The 20,797-nt window shown below is 31.6% G+C and overlaps 1 protein-coding gene across 9 annotated transcripts in view; it reads right to left on the reverse strand.

The window, feature by feature from the left end:
- Rbm26 (RNA binding motif protein 26) overlaps nucleotides 1-20,797 on the reverse strand; it is an 80,621-nt gene that overhangs the window by 5,686 nt on the left and 54,138 nt on the right. For 7 of the 9 annotated variants that reach the window (XM_077795226.1, XM_077795220.1, XM_077795228.1 and 4 more), the window contains 5 exons: nucleotides 20,478-20,582; nucleotides 17,112-17,312; nucleotides 14,261-14,347; nucleotides 5,749-5,862; nucleotides 3,308-4,056 (listed from right to left, as the gene is read on the reverse strand). In XM_077795226.1, the coding sequence (XP_077651352.1) occupies nucleotides 3,967-4,056; nucleotides 5,749-5,862; nucleotides 14,261-14,347; nucleotides 17,112-17,312; nucleotides 20,478-20,582 (597 nt within the window). In that variant the 3' untranslated portion in view covers nucleotides 3,308-3,966. Of the gene's footprint in view, nucleotides 1-3,307; nucleotides 4,057-5,748; nucleotides 5,863-14,260; nucleotides 14,348-17,111; nucleotides 17,313-20,477; nucleotides 20,583-20,797 lie in introns of those variants that run through there. The other 2 variants (XM_077795225.1, XM_077795224.1) reach the window with 1 other exon arrangement.

A 20,797-nucleotide genomic window follows, 5' to 3' on the forward strand; every position in this document is an offset into this window, starting at 1 on the left:
ATTGCCCTTAATCCTTTCCCATCCCCAACTCTGCCTGCAACAGCTCATATATGTACAGTAAAGCAAAAAACTTGTTAGTTGAATTATAGAATTTAAAAATGTTTCTACTTTTAGGTAGCATATTGTAAAAAAAAGAAAGTAAACTGAAATGAATAGAGTAGATTTAAATCCATATTTGCATATGAAGAGACTTTTTGCATTACAGGCAGATATTTTTATTTTTAAACCTTGAGTTTAGAAACAAAAGGAAAAGTTATAATAGGGAAATGGAAGTTGCTAGTGAATAGAGAAGTTAATTTTTACTTATTAGTAGGTTGAATGGAATTTGGGAAGTCTACATATAAAACTGTACCAAGAGATATATTATATGTATTATCAAAATGACATCTAAGTTGTTTCCACTGATAAGATGATAGAAACAGCAGCAACAACAGACATAAAGAATTGATTTATGTATATTAAATTGTTTTGGAACACTAAAATAGCACCAAAGAAACTACACGTTTGAAAGGGATCTTAGAGATCATCTAGTCCAACCCCTTTCATTTTACAGACAAGGAAACAACTCTGGATAAGGTAAGAGACTTGTCTAAGGCCACAGTTAGTTGCAGAGCTGAGACCAAAAACTGTTATCTCTTAACACTTGTCCAATTTTCTATACTAGGTCACCTTTGGATATAAAAAATTAGTGGGATGGACTAGATTGGTGATTCTCAGTATTTGCAATCACATTCTCTAATAGAAACTCAAAGGCTATATTACCTCTGAAATCATAACATTTAACACTCCCAAATATTAATGCCTTACTAATTATTGTGGAAATTTCACTAAGACTGTAAGTATAAACCCTCTAAAGAGAAGTTTAACTGTATCCACTGTTTAGCAAAATGGTCTCAGTGACTGAAAAGACCATCAAAAGAAATTTTTGTAAAATTGATAAGAATTAACAAGGGAGGTAATTGTCACCCCATTACTGGAGATTTAAATATGCATTCATTCATTATATTATCCAACAAACATTTGAGTGCCCACATGAGCCAGGCTTTATGATAAGCAGTAGAGATAAAAAGATGAATAAGACATGGTCCCCTTCCTAGAGGAGCTTGTAACATATAAACCAGATAAATTATATTACAACATAAGAATTGTAACAAAGATATGAACAAAGTGCTGCATTAAAAGGGAGGGTAAAAGTATGAACTTCCTGATGACAAATAAATATATTAATTTTGTGCAGTATCTCTGAGACAAGAACTACCACATTTACTATAAACACAATCTCATGACTTATCAATAATTAGGAAAGAAGTAGTAATGTAGTTTAAATTTTTGGGGGGCTGGCACAGGTGGGGACGCCTGTAATCCCAGTTACTCGTGAGGTTGAGGCAGAAGGATCCCAAGTTTAAGGCCAGTTTCAGCAACTTAGTTTGGCCTTCAGCAACTTAGAGCTAGTCTCAAAAGCAAAACAAAACAAAACAACAACAAAAAAAAGGTAGGGGGTGGGGGTTGGGAGGAATCTGGGGATGTAGCTCAGTGGTGAAGCACTCCTGGGTTCAATCCCCAGTACCAAAAACAAAACACAAAAAGTTGGCACTGAATCAGAATGCTTATATTCAAATCTAGTCCTTCCACTCATGAGCCATGACTTTGGGTAAATCACTCCATTTCTATTACCCTAAGTTTCCTTATCTGTAAAATGGGAATTAATGACTACTTAAAATTAATGAATACTTTAAATAAAAGAACATGTAAAAAGTACAACACAGAGAATGAGTATTTAGAAACATACCCATAAAAATCCATAATAAGTAATATTTATAATTAAAACCATACTAATGTCTATAAAAGTATAATTTCTGAACCTAATGAATGTTGGTAATATTTAATCCTCATACTGTCAGATCAAAGTGAAACACACTTGTCTTCTGATTCATTTAAAGCAACATGGTTAAAACATTTAAAATTCTAGGTTACTAGGAAATTTAGGCTAGGTGTTTCTGGTTAGCTGTTTATGGGCTGAAATAAACAAAGCAGGTAATTTCAGGTACATTATAAGGGAATTTTACAGTAATTTTGGAAACATTGGGCGAAAATTTACTAATCAAATTATAAAGCCAAAAATCAGCATGGAGATTTAACTGGCCTTCGAAAGATTTACTTTCTTTATAATACCTGTTTGGTGTAAAGAGAAGAAACGTGAGCCTCTGCCAATTTGGCACCTTTCACGACTACTAAAAAGAAAAGAAAAGAAACTTACCTAATGAATCAAAATAGCACATAGTCAACATACAAAAGACTACATAAAAGTATATCATAGATATAAGTAAAGTTTTTGGTAAAGTAAGTATTTTTGACAACTGAAATCTGAGTGTGTAATTTTAAATATAAGCAACTGCAAGTCAAAACACTCCTACAAAATAGTATTACCATCAAGAAAGTACAACTTCAACCCAAAGTGTATGGGGAAGTTAAAAAAAAAAAAAAAAAAAAAACCAGCATCCATAAATAACTTCACTGGCAGCAGACTATGGTAGTGGTGGAATTAGTTTTTGATTATAAGGTCTCCAATATGAAAGAAAGTGATTTTTTTTAAATGTGATTTTTAATATTATCTCTATAATCTCAAGAGAGGCAGAAACACTTGTAATTGAAATGATGGATTTTAAAAATAAGTATAATAATCTCCTACCCCCTCATTCTACAAAGAATATATTTATTTCCTGAAAACTGCTATATCAACTTTCAATAATCATGTTCACTTGCCAGAGAAATCCACTTAAAAATCACAATATTGTTGCAAATTTCAAAGATTTTTATACAAGTATAAGAAATGCACACTTAAAGTATCAGACTGGAACACTTACCAAACAGTGTTTTCCTAAAGTAGTATCTATAGTACATTTCTTTATTCATACATCTTCAAATGGTCAAGTTTTCTTTCATACATCCAAAATGTAAAATGATGCTTTCTTATTCACCAAATGTTAGCTCTACTTGAAGTCTGGCTCCAAACTAATCAGCCTGCTTTTAAATTTTAAGACATCTGTTGAAAATTTATAGGATGAAACCAAACTGAAGTGGTAGAATTTTAAACATTGGATTGTACATTATTGTAAAGGTATCATTAATCATTAAGAATAAGTGATTATAGCTTCTTTTGTGATAATTGGGGGGAAGGGTAGATCACCATCTGGAATGGTCTATTTATTTTAATTTTTTATTTTCTTTTTTTTCCTTTGTTCTTTTTCTTTCTTTTCTTTTTTCTTTCTTTTTTTTTTTTTTTTTAATCAAGGAACATTGTCTTGGACTTTTTTTTCTTTTTGTCACTTTTTTCTTTTCTTTTCTTTTTAAGAGACCATTCCACTTTATTTTTAACATCCAGATGCATAAGGACTCATATGTAAAGCAGTCATACACCATTATCATTAAAACCCATGTGATAAAATACATACACAAGTCCAACAAAAGGCTAATACATAGTAAAGCCTAAGCATACTACTATGTAATATTATGAATACATAACTTGGAGACTTTAGTTAGAGTACTATGTTATCTATTCATTTTGAAAACATTCATTAAGATTTTAAATGCAAATTCATTCCTTATTTGGAGTAAAACAAAATCCTCTAAATTATAACAAGTATTGGGTCATATTTTTTCAGACCTATTCATTAAATTACAAAGAACCCAAAGAATTCTGTAATGTTCAGTAGAAGTATGTAATAAAAACATTGCATATGTTCTAGTGTGATGTCTTTAGCAATTGTTTACTGAAATAAAATGCAAACATCAATCTTTCAAAATACAGGATCAGAAGGTAGTTTTCTTCTCTTTTGTCTATTTGTGAAATCCATCTTCATCACATTTTACCAAAAAATTGTTTTTACAAATATGTAAAAGTACATTAGATAATACTAATGAAACACAGGTAGAGTTCTAGCATATGCCGATCAATGATCAGTCAAATCATCTTCTCCAAGAACGAGATTCATTGTCCTCTTCTTCTTCATCATCATCTTGAAGTAATGAGTCATCCACCAAAGACTCTTCCTGAAACTTTAGGTTAAAATGTATTTAGGAATTTACCCAACAAAAAAATAAAAAAGAAAAGAAAAAAAAAAAGGTGACACTTTTAAACACTGATCTCTCTGAGTCGAATACAATAGGTATTTTTAAAGCTAGAACATTAAAGAAACAAAAGTAATCGTTATCCACTCAATTATTTCTATTCTGTTGCTTGCAAGAAACAAGCATCAAAGCAATACCAAGTTAAGACTTTGTATATGCCATTTCTCCTGCATCTAACAAATTAAACCACCATCTGTACCTTCAAAATACTACTACTTAATACTTCTTTAAAAAGAGAAAACATTAGGCTTTTGATTCTAACTCTGAACACTAAATTAACTAATGGTTTGTAAAAATTTGACTAATTATTTCTTTTCTGCTATACGTAACAAACATTTTATAGCATTCTTTTCTTTTCCCCAATCCCTTCATAAAAGTTTCTCAGACTGCTGTTCCAGACTTTTCAAAATACCTAATACCAGGAGCTCTCCTGCTTTTCTCCCCATTCAATTCAAACTCATGGAAGGACAAAGGTATAATCTAAAACATAAAATGACAAATCATGTATATGAGTTTCAAAGTATACATTTTATTCTTTCATTTGACTACGGATATGTATAACAGCCTTGAAATGCTCTTCTAACAAAATGAAGTGCCATTATGAAAATCTAACAAAGGTTAAAAAAAAAAAAAGAATCATTTAGTCTCCTCACCTTACCTTTATTTCTTAACCTCTTACTTTTCCCTAAAGTTTCCTTTATGACTAGGCAAAACAGAGTTGTTTACTTTTAAAATTTTTGGTTTCAAAGCGTTCTCTCACTTCACTGTTTAAGATGCCCACACCTTTCAGTCATCATATTAATCACTATTACCCAAGAAAAATGCACTTTTCCATACCTATTCTGAAGTTTGTGGTTCTACCTAAAATACGTTTCTCACTATATTTCCAGCTCCAGAATCTGGTTATGGAAAGCTATGTTATCACTCAGGGTCCAGCTCCACTGTCAATACCACCCTTGTATATTCTTTTGGACAGAAACAATCTCTCCTCCCTCAGGGTTTTCACAGCACGTTGTTCAAATCTTTATTCAGCATAATAGACTGCCTATTATTGTAATTAGTTTCTCATGTATCTGCCACCACCCCCCTTTCCAGATTATAAGCTCCTTGATAGGGACCGTGTCTTATTCATTCTTGTGCCTATCACAGAATCTAGCATATAGTAGGCATTCACTAATGAACTAAAACGATATGAATTACAAGAAAGCTGAAACATTAATACAGCAATTGAATAGAATAGATATCCTAAAACTTAAAATATCACAAATTTCCTGTGGATAAAAACTAATGAATAATTATTGTCTTCTAAGAGTAAATGAAAACTAAGTGTATGTGTGTGTGCACACATAGATATTTAAATATATGTGTGCACACATACACATAAATTTAAAATATGACTTTCATATATTCTCTCTTTGGATTAGTAATCAATAATCCTTGTCATGAATCCAGAAAATTTAAAGTCATCTGCATTTTTCTGATATCCCCTGTCTGGAATATGGCTCAAGAACAAAAGCTTTATGAGGAGATCACGGCCATTTAAAAAAAAAAAAAAAATCACACTTTATATATATACTACGAACAATAAAGGGCAAAAACAAGTGGAAAAGAAAAACATACTTCCTCTTCATCAGGTTCAACATCTTCTGTTTCCACAGCTGAAATATTAGTTATTGGTTTATTCCATGCCAGTTTTAGATCCTGCCCTTTAAAACGAGCTCCATGAACTGCAGCCTAAAAAATTAAGAACATTGGTATATAGAACATTAATAATTTCTGAAAAAGATAAATTTTGTAGTGCCTAATATTTAAATCAAAATAGCCAAATTCAACTGTAGATGACTATCTACTCATTTGCTTTTTTGGTTTTACTATTTATTATTATAATTTGCAATTTACTTTTTATGGTTATTTATTTCTAAAAATCACCAGACTTGTGATTCAATAAACTTTACAAAAGAATACAACAATAATTTTTCATAACTGAGTAAAGCTATTTTACTACTGACCAATATTTGACCAGAAGAAATATATTTACAATACAATAATAGCTACTATATAAAACAACAATCCCAAGGCACTTCAATTTCAAATTCTTGGCTGTAGTTTCTGAATCAATGTCTAAATTAGAATTAATAGGCTAAGTGAATTTTATTGCATTTTAATTGTTAATTTAAAAATGACATGTATAGTAACTAATTAAACTAATTAAAGTTTGCATGTATATTATCATCAAATTACATTAAATAATCATAACTACCATAAAAATGTTTGATGTATAACTGTTATAAATATAAACATCTCAATAAATGAAGTGAAAACCCTGAGCTGTTCTACTGGAAAGAAGAGTATTTCCTACAAAGCTTTTAGAACTGAATATTATAAAATTTGAACTAAGGAAATAGTCAAGACTAAGTACTTGCTACATAAAGTGACTGGTTTGGAAACAGAACATTCAAATTAAAGTAACATGAATGAACATAAATCAATGTTAGCAACATATTGAAATAACTCATAGTCATAAGATTTATAGTACAATCTCAAAAGTACAGCATAATGTGAAATGTAGAAACAATTACATGTTCTGTGACTTGTGAACAGAGTTGTGTAATATTAAAGTCCCCAGGTATAAATTTTAAATCTGCACATATAAATTTATGATAAAGTCAAAAGATTTTGTGCCTATTAAAATCCAGCTGCAAGTTTTTTAGTTCATGGCCGCATAAAAATGTTACAGAATTAGAATTTTTTTAAAAGTTACACAGTGCAAATAACTTCTGATTTAAGATAAAATTACATTTCCTCATCCCAATGCAAATACAGTCAATCTATATAAAGATGACATTTCTTTGAAATAAACTACCAAAGTACCAAGCTAAAGTCAGAAAAGATATTTTAAAAATCTAAAGCAATTATTTCTTTTCTTTTTGGTGGTGCTGGGGATTGAACCCAGGGCCTTCTGTATGTGAGGCAAGCACTCTACCAACTGAGCTATATCCCCAGCCCCCTAAAGCAATCATTTCTACAGACTTTTTAAAAGATATGCTATAAAGTGTTCTAGGTCCTAAGTTTCACAGATGAATTCTAATAAACTTATAAGAAACATCTACCTAAATCTCAGAGCACAAAAAAAGATGGAAACTTTCCAATTACTTTTATAAAGACCGGTAATACAGATTCCTGACAAAAATAATGCTTCCCCTAAAATTTGCAATCCAATCCTACTTTTAAAACTTGGTTTAAAAAGGGAAGAGCAAGAGCCAGGCGCGGTGGCACACACCTGTAATCCCAGAGTATGAGGCAGGAAGATCACTAGTTTAAAGCCAGACTTAGCAAAAGTGAAGTGCTAAGCAACTCAGTGAGACCCTGTTTCTAAATAAAATACAAAACAGGGCTGGGATATGGCTCAGTGGCTGAGGTCCCCTGAGTACAATCCTTAATACCTCCCTAAGAAAAGGGGGGAAAGAGGTAGAAGGAGGAGGAGAAAGGAAGAGAGAAGAGCAGATTTCAATGATTTAGCAAAGAAAAATAAAAATGAGATTTATACCAGAAATGGTTAGTTCAATGTTAGGGAGCAATACAAATGGAAGGGAGGGGGACCTTCATAGCTTAATAAATAAAAAAGGCATGGTAAAAATCCATTTCTGATCAAAAACCTCTACAGCTTTTAACAAAACATGCAAAGTTTATATTCTATCTTAAGATAAAAATCCAGCATCATTGGGCTGGGGACATGGCTCAAGCGGTAGCACGCTCACCTGGCATGCACGCAGCACTGGGTTCAATCCTCAGCATTACATACAAATAAAGATGTTGTGTCTGCCGAAAACTAAAAAATAAATATTAAAAAATTCTCTCTCTCTAAAAAAAAAAAAAAATCCAGCCTCACACATAGTATTGAAAAACAAAAATATCAAAAGATAATTTATTAAGATGGTATTTATATAGCTAATTAGAGATGACCAATCTTCCCACATACAAAACAGCAATAAAAAGATGCATTAATGGTAGAAAATTTTACAAATAATATGCACTATACACTGTCTCTCCCCTCCCATATATATACATAGAAAAATCTAACTTATGGGATGGTGGCATAGCTCAGTGGTAGTACATTTGCCTAGAATGTGTCTGGCCCTGAATTTGCTCTCTAAGCACCATTATAGTAATTTATGAGCTGATTTCCTAACACAGTCCCACCTTACGGTGGTTTTACTTTCCAAAGTTTCAGTCAAACTTGATCCAAAAATATTAATGGAAAATTCCTGATAATAAACAATTCATTGCCATTCAGAGTACTATGATGAAATCTCAATTCTACATGGAAAGTGAATTATACCTTTGTCCACAAAGCATCCACACTATATATACTACTTGCTCCAAGAAAAATCACATTTATATAACTTGTATTATTTCTAATTACTATTGTAAATCTCCTACAATAGCTATCTCATGTTTGTGGGGCGGAGTACAGTATAAATAAGGTTTGGCACTGTCTGAAGTCTCAGGCATCTACTAGGGAAGGAAGACATTGAGAGGTATGCTTTGATAAGAGAGGGACAAACACATAAAGAATACACAAAAATCAATTATGAGAAATCAGTAGACCACTCAGCAAAATAATAGGCAAATGGCATTAAGTTAACAGAAATAGAAATAAACAGCATTTAAGCATGTGAAAACAGCTCAACTTCAATCATAGGAGGAAAGTGAATCAAAACTGAAATGAAAACTGGGCATGGTATCATAACCCTGTAGTCTCGGGTTCTCAAGAGGAAGAAGCAGGACAATCCAATATTTGATGCCAGCCTATACAACACAGTGAGACACTGTCTTTATTCAAAACAAAACAAAAAACAAACTGAATGAGTTCCCATTTTACAAGATAAAACTGTTTGATACCTCGCTGTATCAATAATGAAGACAAAACTACATAACCATGATTTTCTGTTTTGTTTTGTCTTTGACAAGTGGTAAAATCATTATGTAATATACACATTATGGCAAGAGCATTAAAAGTTAATGTATGCATATATGTATGTACACACGTGTATGTATAATATGTATATTTTTTTTATTCCCAGTTTTGATCACTGAAAAGGATTAGTGACTATAACATACTTAGCATCCCTAGTACTCAGACTGTGGTTTCTTTGTTTAATTAAAAAAAGAAAAGTTCCTTAGAAAAATAATAAATTCCATGCTTGAAGAGAAAAAGTATAAAGTGAGCCAAGAATACCTTTTTAAAATTAGAAAACAAGGACACTATTTAGACCACTAGAATCCTGTCAAAAAGATTCAAGAACCAATTTATACAGTTTATTGGGCAAAAATGGGACAATTTGAACATTAATAACTGAGAACAATGGATCAATAACCATGAAATGCTTAAAAATTATTATTAAAATATCAAGGAAAGTTAAGTTCTCACTGGATATTTGATATTTAAGAAATAACATATTTAAACATTATACTGTTCTATTTTTTTTTTACAGTTCTATTATTGAGATGTACACATTGAAATATGAACAGATGAAATGACATAGCTCCAATATAGGGAGGGAAATGTTGTTGTAGTGAATGAGATGTAAGATTGGCTGCAGTGGATAACTGCTGAAGCTCAATGATGAGCCTGTGGGAACTCATTTTACAATTCTAATATCTATACTATGACCTACTAAAAAAAGTGTCTTCAAGCTAAAGCATTTTATTCATAGGCTTACCTCCAGTCCTTTGACCATTTATTCATACACACATTCATTTGAGGCTTATTGCAATGTAGAAAGGAAAGCAAGCATACACACAACAGAAAGAAAAAAGGCTGATCATCTGACAAAGGAGAAAGAAATAACTATGAAAAGTAGTTATGAGTTCCAAGTCTTACATGGAAAAAGTTTCTGGAAAACAATTTTTTTAATGAAACTTTAAAAAAAGGTAGATTATGCAAAATTAGACAAGTTTGTTTACCTTCTCAATTCTCAAGTCCTTTAGATTGTGGTTCCATATGGATTATACAAAATGAGCCTTTCTCAAGCTTATCTGACAAGAAAATTCTTTGTTATGAGAGACTGTGCCAAAGCAGAGTTCTATGGAAACTGGCAAAAACTGTTCTAAGGTATAGGTGCTTAGGGGCAGGAGTTACTTTAGATGACCTCGATGAATTCCATTCCTTCAACTCTGGAACTCAAGGCACATAGCTACTTTCTCCCAAGCTTCAAACCTAATGTTAATTAATTCTGCAAGCACAGTGCCCTTCATATACCATTCATAATTGTTAAGACAATAAAAGCACACATGAAAAATATATAATATCATTTCTTATCTAACATTGTTCTTGCTATAAATTTACCATTTACTTAATAAATTTCATCAACTTCTGACTATTGATACTGTATTCTCTACAAATCCAATTCTGTACTTCTAATTTTAGAAGTTCTACAGAATAAGAGTTTTGATAACATTTACTCCATCTTGCCTTTATCCTGTTCCACTAATTTGCCAATCACTCCTCATATTAAAGAAAAAAAAAAAGCACAATAATACAATAATGGCTAATAGAGACTTTACTATATATCAGATCCTAACTTACAGGTTTTGAATCAGTAAAATCTTACAACTATTGCAAGTTGAGGGATGGGTGTTAAAATGTGTGCGTAGAACACGGTTCTTTCTTTTTGATATGAAAAACTATACTTCTAAGTTTCATGGGCTTCATCTTTGGGACTGATTCTTCTAAGACAGTAACTTAACCACCCCTTCACCATCTCATTTTGAAAACAAGAACCTAGTGTCCTAAAAAACATACTGGTAAAATTGAGAGTATGAAAAATAACATTCTATCTAATCAGTCATGTGATGAGTCTACTTTTTTCTAAATTCTATTTGGATACTTACTCATCTTGAATACACTGGCACAGTGATAAGTAGAAAGTAAAATAAAAAATAATAGTAATCACTTTCTTACTAACCAGAATCGAAGTGTAATAACTACCTAAACTTAAAATTTAAAGTATTCTGCTTATATTCTTTAAAATACTTCAATTTTTTTCCTGGGGAAAATTTTTCTCTTCAGGTATGCCTGAATGACTCAATTATATTATACCTGTACTTTCACCTAGAACTATTATGTACCTATTGGCTTATTGAAAAACAAAGAAAAATTCATTTGCTCATCAACAACAATGGTCCAGAAAATAAGAAAAGAATATCAGTTAGAAATAAACACTAGCAAAAGCTGATAATTTTCTTTTCTTGGAAAGGCCTATCTTTCATATTGAATTACATCCGCTTATATTTTTGGTATTAGAATTTCTTACATATATAATGGCAATAGTACATAACAATCTTTTTTAATTTTTTAAGCATTCTTCCCTGGCAAAAAAAAAAAAAAAGGCACCCCCTAACTCAAAAGCACCAATTTTCAAATTCCTAACCACTTTTGTTCCCTAATATCAAGAAATTTCAAAATTACTTTTCTCATCTGTATTTTGCTTATATATGATCAGCTTCAACCTTTTTATTCTTTTCAAAAAGTGTTATAAATTTTTAAGAAACTTTTTGGCTTAAGAAATGTTTATGGTTTCACAACTTTTATAACTTAATACCAAATATTTATCATAGCAGGGGGAGTTATTTCTTCCAGCCTATTAAAAAAATCCAACTAAAATGGTATTTACACTGAACAGGTAACACTCTCTAGATATATGTAACTCCTTAAGTCTTTCTTATATATTAATTCTTGGCTTTTAAATTGTTATTCAGTTTGGAAAATAAAAATACCCCAATGATTCAAATGTATGAATTGCCAAGATCATTGTAATGTCATGTGTAGCTAATAAAAAATAAATAAATTTTGAAAAATAAACATCTAAGGTAGAAAAGTCGATATCCAAGAAAGGAGTATGTCAATAGGGCTTACCAAGAGCAAAACTTCCAGAAATTATTTTAAAAGGTTTTTAGTTTTTTTCTTACCCATGCAAATATTCAGTGATTAGTACATATATTTTTTTATTTGTGCATTCTAATTATACATAATAATAGAATTCATTATGTCATATTCATACACACACACATAACAACTTTTTCATGTTTCATTCCATAATACCTTCCCTTTCTTTACCCCCTTCCCTTCCTCTGATCTACTTGCTCTCCTTTACTGATCTCCCTTTTAAATTATTATTATTTGTTCTACTCTACTGATCTCCCTTTATCATCATCATCATCATCATCATCATTATTATTTTGACTATCAGGATTCATTGTGGTATTTTTATACAGGTTCTTACTAAATCTACAAACTTGGTAATATCATTTTTAACCTCTTGTCCAATAACAATTATCATTGTTTTATAATATCGCTATTTCCTAGAAAATAAGAAAAACATAAAGAAATGTTACTCAAACAACCTATCAATGGACTTAAAATTGTCACCAAAACTGACTTTGAAAGGGAAGCTTATTACATGGCTTGTACATACCAATATCTTTCAGAGAAAACTTGATTAAAGTTCTACATTTTTCAACAAAACATAAATTTGAAAGAATATTTAAACTCTCACAATCATAAATAAATGACTTTTTACTTGGACAAAAGGTCTTTACGTGATATAAGACTCAAAACTAGATTTTTAAGTGTTAGGTGTAACTTGGTGGTAGAGTGTGTGCTTAGCATAGATGACAGGTCAATCTGCAGTACCACAAAACCAAAAACAAAACCTACCTGAGAGTTCCCTAGATTTTAAAGGATAAAAACTCAAGGATCAGGGATTCCTATTCTATGAAATAATACCCTAACTTAACCACCCATACACACCCCACCAGAAACTAGATTATTCTAGGGTTCCAGTAAATGCATTTCTAAGACTTAGCAGACTCACAATCTTAACACTTGCTATAATGCCCAGAGAGTAACTCCTACCAGGTTAACCCTCAGTGATGTTCCATTGTGCTGACAGGGGATACAAACAGAATAAAACAAGTTAGAAGGTTTTTCAAAACTGATTATTTAGATCACCATCAACCTAAAACTTTTAAAAGGCATCTTACAGTTAACTGTCTGGAAAACTATCTTGTGTTTTCAGTAATGCCAAAGACAAAATAGTTACATTGTCTTCCACATAAAGAATATACAGGGCTAAAAAGGCTATTATGAATCTCCCACACGTGAAGATAACTTCTGGTCAGTCTCTGAAAAGACCACTCAACATTAACAACTATACTAAGAGTACTCTAAAAACTAGAGCTACATATCATATCTTGAGCAAGAAGTACTAGTCTATTTGGGGATATGCTAAGCTAGAGGCACTTTAGAATTCAGCCTGCTGGAAACTAGGAAGCAACAGATGAGAGATAAGTATGAAGGGAAGACATGGACTGGGCTTGTGGTTCAGTGATAGAGCACTTGCCTAGCACACACAAGGCACTGGGTTCGACAAATAAAGGTATTGTGTCCATCTATAACTAAAAATAAAAAAAAAAAAAAAAAAAAGAAGGGAAGACATCAGGATTATATTCTCTGGGCTTCTATCTTAACCCTTACAACTCATTCTGTCAAAGCAGACTGTGTTCTGGGAGAGTTAAGAAAGAATAATAATGGAAAGTAGGGTAGGATCTGTATCCTTAAAAAATATTTGAAAAGATTTCATGATGTCTAAAAAAATATAACTTAACATTCAACTTGATGACTATTACATACTCTTTCACTCTCTCTACATATATGTATGCATGTACGTGTATGTATATATCTTCTAATTGTTATAACGCTACAGGCAGACTTGCCTAACTGCTTTAGGACATTTCTTACAGCATGAGTTCCACTTCAAATATTCTACCTATTGTCAAACATATTTATTCATTAAATTTAAACATTCATTATATTAAACCTTAAAAATTATTAATCATTTAAATCCAAATTTTTGATAAATTACTTTTTTTTTTTTTAAAGAGAGAGTGAGAGAGGGGGGAGTGAGAGAGAATTTTTTTTTTTTTAATATTTATTTTCTAGTTCTCGGTGGACACAACATCTTTGTTGGTATGTGGTGCTGAGGATCGAACCCGGGCCGCACGCATGCCAGGCAAGCGCGCTACTGCTTGAGCCACATCCCCAGCCCGATAAATTACTTTTAATACTTACTGCTTCTGCTTCTGCTCTTGTCTTGAATGTAATTACTGCATGAAGTGAAGAGTCATCAATCTGACAATCTTCAATTTCACCATATTGCTTTAAATTAAAAAGAAAAAAGTATTTTCACCAAATAAATATTCTGGAGCATCCACAATCCCAATGACATTAAAAACATATATATCACCCAGAATACATAACAATTCATACTGGTTAATAGAAAAGAATGGTGAATAATTTATTTTAGTACTTGGTATTATAAGATAAAGGGTAGCCCTATCTTCCAATCTCACTTCCAATTCCATACTTTCCAGAATTTGTGAACAGACTTGAGGGATATTATTCTTTAAATGAAGTAACAATGGTCAAAGTCTGAGTTCCCTAACTGACCTTCCTCTTATACTTACTACTCCAAGCCCAGAACATGCTATATTTGTTCTTAAAACAGCATACTGGATAATCAAAATACTATGAATTTTTTGTATCAATCCCAATAAATGGGGGTAAAAAAGATTCAGAGAATTTAAGTAATCTTCTGAAAGTAATTAAGTCAAACACTAAGATGCGAATCCTGGTCTTTTGATTAGAAAGTTTAACACTCCAACTAACCATGTTTTCACTTACTATACATTCTGTTATCCCACACCCTCTTACAAGACATTTAAAAATTAAGCACACTATATTCTGCCTATTTTTGGTTTGTGGAATTTTTTTTACCATATATAGGAGTAACTTTTATCATATAAAATTTAGGTCCCTTATATATTAAATTCTCACCCCTAACTAAAACTATAATCATTCATTAATCATACACGTGTGTGTGCGCGTGCACACATACACACACACACACAAATTCTGTAGAGCATAAGAGAATGGACAGTAGAGCTACTCAGAAACCAGTTCTGCTAGTTACTGTGTAAACCTAAACAAGTTACTTCATCTCTTGATGTTTCACCTTCTTCATCTCAAAAATGAGCATAACAAAGGGTGATTCAAATAACTCCTAATATAATGAATTGTTTTTTAAAGCATAAAGAATAATACATGCTATAAAATAAATGCTCTAAGTTTTAGCAATGATTTTTATCTCCATTATTACTGGTCTCAGCAGATAAATTAAAGAAAGTAGTCTGTTAGTCAAAATCAAAATGTGCAATAGCCAATGGTCCTTTGATTAATGTTGGCTTTTTTTTTCTTCTGATATATCTCATGTGTTTCAATTACACAAGTTATGATGAAAAAGTTCAACTTTAGACCTGTATTTCTATGTAAGATTGGTAATTTGTAATGTGAAATATCACTAACTTTTGAGTAGAATTCAAGTCTCCAAAGATATGAAAAAATTTCCATTTAGGGATTTTGAATATTTCTCAAAGCAAAATCATCTTAGTCTCAGCAAAACACAATCATAATAAACTGAACTTGCTTGTTTGGATTATTTTAGCATATTCATTGCTAGTTTCCTAATTAGCTATATAACTATATGCAAGACACTTAAGTTATCTGGATCTCATTTCCCTTGTGGAAGGTATGAAAGTGATGTACATAGCCAGGAAAAATTGGGTTATATTATCTCCAAATTCCTTTCTAGTTCTCTGATTCCTTTCCTTATCCCTTTGACTCCATCAAGCACAGGACTTTCCACACTCCTCATCCTTAAATATTAATCATCCCAGTTATTTCTTAAACATACACCGTTTCTTTTATGTCCTGACAAAATATGTTAGTTGCTTCAAGGCAGGAACATGACTATCAATAATTAAATCTAAATTTTCAAAAGGTTAAAATAAAAATCATAGTATAACTATATGTAAGTTGACCTATCCTTCAATATCTAAGCTTCAGTTCTACTACCTGATTTTTTTTTTCAATATTTTTTAAATTTATCTTTATGTGGTGCTCAGGTTCGAACCCAGTGCCTTGTTGTGCTAGTCAAGTGTTCTACCACTGAGCCACAACCCCAACCCCCTGATTAACTTTACATTATTTTCCATCATATGCCAGTGACAAAGATACTTCGCTAAGTTACTAAAGTACTTACAGTGTTTAATAAATTGCCTGAATCTATATTATGTTCACACTTTAAGTGGTTTATATTAATCAATACATATAAAATCCTTGAGGATAAGCATGGGTTACCCTATAATGCCTAGTAAAACTGATGTTTAGTAAATAATTATTGGGATACCACTAAGAATCACAATATTTAAGACTAAGCAGCACAAAGGTGGGTAAAATCTCCATTCTACACATGAGACTAATGAATTCCAGAAAGTTTAAGTTAAATAAAGGATTAGCAAGGACTAGAATCTCCTTTTCCTTTCTTTTAATTTATCTATTACCATTGTATAAAACTCTTTTAAGTAACTAAGGAAATTTAAGATCATATCAAAATTTTGCCTCTTTCAATTCTTACTAGATTGATCAAGAATATAATATTAACAAAGAAAATTCCATTCAGAAAAAAATTTGCTATGGCCCATGTAACATGTTAAATTTTCCTTGTAAGTAAATATCAAAACTAAATTACAGGGCCTGGTGTGGCAGAACATGAAGAATAATTAAACAAACAAAACAAACTATAGGATGTCTTTGTCTGAAACAATAAAGTTTAAATCATTCATTTCATAACACCTGAAGTCCTCCTAATGTAAGAATTTTAACATTCCTTCAAGATAATTTAAAAATACTAGAGTTCCCATTTTATAAATAATTAACAAAAGTATTATGGACTTAATCAAATCCTTGTTCAGATCAACTACTTTAAATTAGTCATGTCATTTTCATAATTTTTTATTTAATTTTATCGATTATCTACAATGATAATTATCAGTAACTGTTCTCTTGGGTAGTAAAATAGTACCGCAAAATGAGGAAGAAGATCTTCTCTATCACTCTCTGTAAATGCTGAAATCTCCAATGCTCTTGGACGATGATCCACCACAGCATGACCAGGCACACCTCGTCCGCGACCTCGACCCCTGCCTCGGCCATGAGTGGCACCTCGACCTCTTGAATGAATTCCTCTACCCCGACCAGATGAAAGAATCCCTCGTTTTGCAGCCTACAAGAGATCAGACGCTCAGGTTAAACAATGCAGTCGGAACACATTGAATATGTTTTATCTAAAATGTCTGGGATCAAAAACATTTCAGATTTCAGAGTTTATCAAATTTTGAAATATTTGCATAGACTAACACAAATCCAAAACTTTCCATTTTGGAGCATTTGGGGTTTCAGATTAGAAACACTCAACCTGTCTTAACATAAGCCAAGTATTATACTCTGGCAGATGAGCCAAACTTTTATGTAACTTGACATCATATTCAAATAATGTCCTATAAAAGGATCACATAATTTAAATTAGGGTTTTAAATTGAAACTTTTAGGGTAGTAAGTGAATTTAGATAACAAAATAATATTAAAGGTTCTGAAATTACTAAATGTGCCTCTTTTTACTAAATTCTTGCTAAACTGTCATGATATGGTACAAAAAGATCAGCAATTTGGGATTTCTTAAATGGCATACAGTGTTGAAGATTACTTCAAAAGTCAGGTTAATACACAGACACATAATATCCACATACACAATAAATACATTTTCAATATAACATTCTATTTCTTAACCTGTTGTCTCAATGGGTCAATTACTAACGGATCAGTTAGGTATAGTTATCTCAAAATCATAATTTTGATCACTTATTACTGACATCATTATAGGGCCAAGGTATTATACTAATTAATATTCTACCATAACACTCTGTATGAGTACTGTATTATTTCTTCATTCCAGAAATATTTACCAACCACTTGCACTATGCAAGTCCTTATCCTCAACAAGCTCAAAACTTAAGAGGGATAAAGAGACATCAAACAACTAAGTTATCTAGTTATATTAATGAAAAGTGACTTAAAAAGTGATGAAGTACTTTAAATATTTGAACAGAACTTTAAAGATCTGCAGTGAGCAACCACCTATGATGAAGTTTCTTGAAGGTGATTTTTAATTCCCTGCTTTATCCTCAGCACCTTCAACAGTAGCTGGCAGATTGTACTTAATATTTGCTCAATGAATCAAAGAAAAAAAATGCAAGTGCAACACAGGAGATTCAATATAAGAAAAGGCACCAAAGCTGAAAGGAACACTGTTTTCCAAATAGATAAAATTCAGTGCAGCTGCATTTAGGGATCAGGATCAGCTGAATTAGGGATCAGGTTAAGGAGTTTTATTTTTATCTCAGACCATAAAAATCTATTAAGAATTTAAGCAGTAAAATAGAGTAATGTAATCAATTCAGCATTAAAAATGAAATTATAGCTAGATTTTTAGGAATACAGTAGAAGAAAGAATGAGCTGGGAAATAAGTATGTCACTATAGTAGGATCAGCAAGGAAGAGAGAGAAGAATAAACATTTAAATATGGAAGTAAAACTGGATAATTAAATGGATATGGACATTGAAGGAAAGGGAGGAATCAATAAAGACTCCTATACTTCTAATTTGGGTAACTGTATAAATGGGGTTTAGGAGCAAGAAAAGCACAATTCTGAATTTACTGATGAGGATATTAGACATCCAAATGGAAATGACAAGCAGGCACAACTGTCAAACCTCTATTAGTGTAAATATTTTAGTTTCTTCATCTCAAGGCAGTTAATCTTAACATTAGCCAAAATAATCATCTAAAATCCAAATAATAATGTTAAGTGATGTAAGTAAGTCATGCATAGAAAGACAAATATAGTATAATTTCATTTATATATAGCATCTAAAAAAACCCCACAAACTCATAAAAGCAGAACCATGGTTAACCAAAGCCTGTAGTGGCATGGAGAATGGGGAGATGTTGATCAAAGGGTACAAAGTTTCAGTTAGACAAGAAGAAGCTGTTTTGAGTATCTTGCACAGCATGGTGACTATAATTGATGATAATGTATTATATACTTCTAAGAACAGATTTTAAATGTTCTATTTTCCTAAAAAAAGTATGCGAGGTGATAGATGTTACAGCAATATCCTAAAGTATGCTCCAAGGAATACATCTCAAGATGCTCCTTGAAAAATAAATTTGAGTAAACATGAATTTTTAATTGTATTTCAAGATTCACAAATTAAAAGCCTCTAAGAAACCATATAGTCAGGTTAATACATTCATGCCACCAACATTAGCATGAAAGGGGACAACACAATTTCTATAACATATAATAATTTTAACATATTTAAAATTATCCTGGGTAGGACATGATCAAGTCCCTAGAGAATGCAAATGTCTGCATGTTTAAAACAATTCTATAGTTTCCTCTAACTCTTGACAAAATATGGCTTTTAAGACAATTCTGGTAGCTGCTGTAAGTCTTTAATACCTACACAGTAGTACTCAATAGATTTCTACTACACTGAAACAAATATAAACAAAAGTGACGACACTGCCAAGAAACTGAAAACAGCATTATACTCAGATTAATCAAAATAATCTAAAACAAGAAAAATTTAAACTGTCAAATGATGAAAATAAACCTGTAAATAACATATTAATGACTCTTTCCATACATTAGAATGTAATTCTAGTTTTTAAACATTTCTGGGGAAAATATTAAAACTTATTATGTCATATAATTGCGATCAATTTTGCTAGGGGTTTTTCAAAACAAACCATATAATTGGGCTGAGGATGCAGCTCAGTGGTAGAGTGCTTGCCCAGCATGTGCAAGGCCCTGGGTTTAATCCCCAGTAGCCCCCACTCCAAAAAATAACCCTATGTAACTTTATTACAAGAAAGTGGTTTATTTTCTCTTTTAAAACATCCACAGCACCATCTATAGGCAAAACTTAAGCAAGCATGTTTTTCAGTACAGTTCTACCACTAGAAGTAGGACCTTTAGAGCAAGTTAATATGCCTATATATAAAAGAATATCTCCACAAGAATGTCTGAAAAGCCTTTAATAGTTCTTAGTCCTAGGGAAAAAGAAAGACCAAAAAGAAATAAAATTCACTAGAAATGAAGAAATCTGAGCATATAGGTAGAACCACTGCCTCACTTCATTAAATAACATTTTTCTATAATAGTTTTGAAAAAACCTGTTGTCCTCTTTCCTCTCCATTTTAATATACCAACACATATGGCAGTCAATATTTGTTGACTAGATGAAGGACATATTATTTTCAGTTAACCACTACAACTACATCTGCTTATTTTAAGTATACTGTGTAGCTGTGATAAAACATACTTCCAGCTGTAATTCTGTATACTTTCTCCTAAGTTCAGTGACTTCTTCCCCAGCTTGCATCTTCTTATATAAATCCAATTCTGTGTCAAGTAATTCTTTCTGCATCTAAAAAAATAAATATTTTTAGTTAATAATAACTAATATCCTGCATGTATACTAAACTTTAAAAAAAAACAAACAATGAACTTCTACATATTTTCCATTTAATCCATACATTTCTTTCCTGTCTCTATTACTAATATTCCAGTCCAAGCCATGGACCACCTCTGGTTAAAAATACTGCAAGGGTTTCCTCACTTGTTGCTAATTTTACAAATTTC

This window comes from Urocitellus parryii, chromosome 2 (genome assembly GCF_045843805.1).
Source record: "Urocitellus parryii isolate mUroPar1 chromosome 2, mUroPar1.hap1, whole genome shotgun sequence".
Taxonomy (NCBI): domain Eukaryota; kingdom Metazoa; phylum Chordata; class Mammalia; order Rodentia; family Sciuridae; genus Urocitellus; species Urocitellus parryii.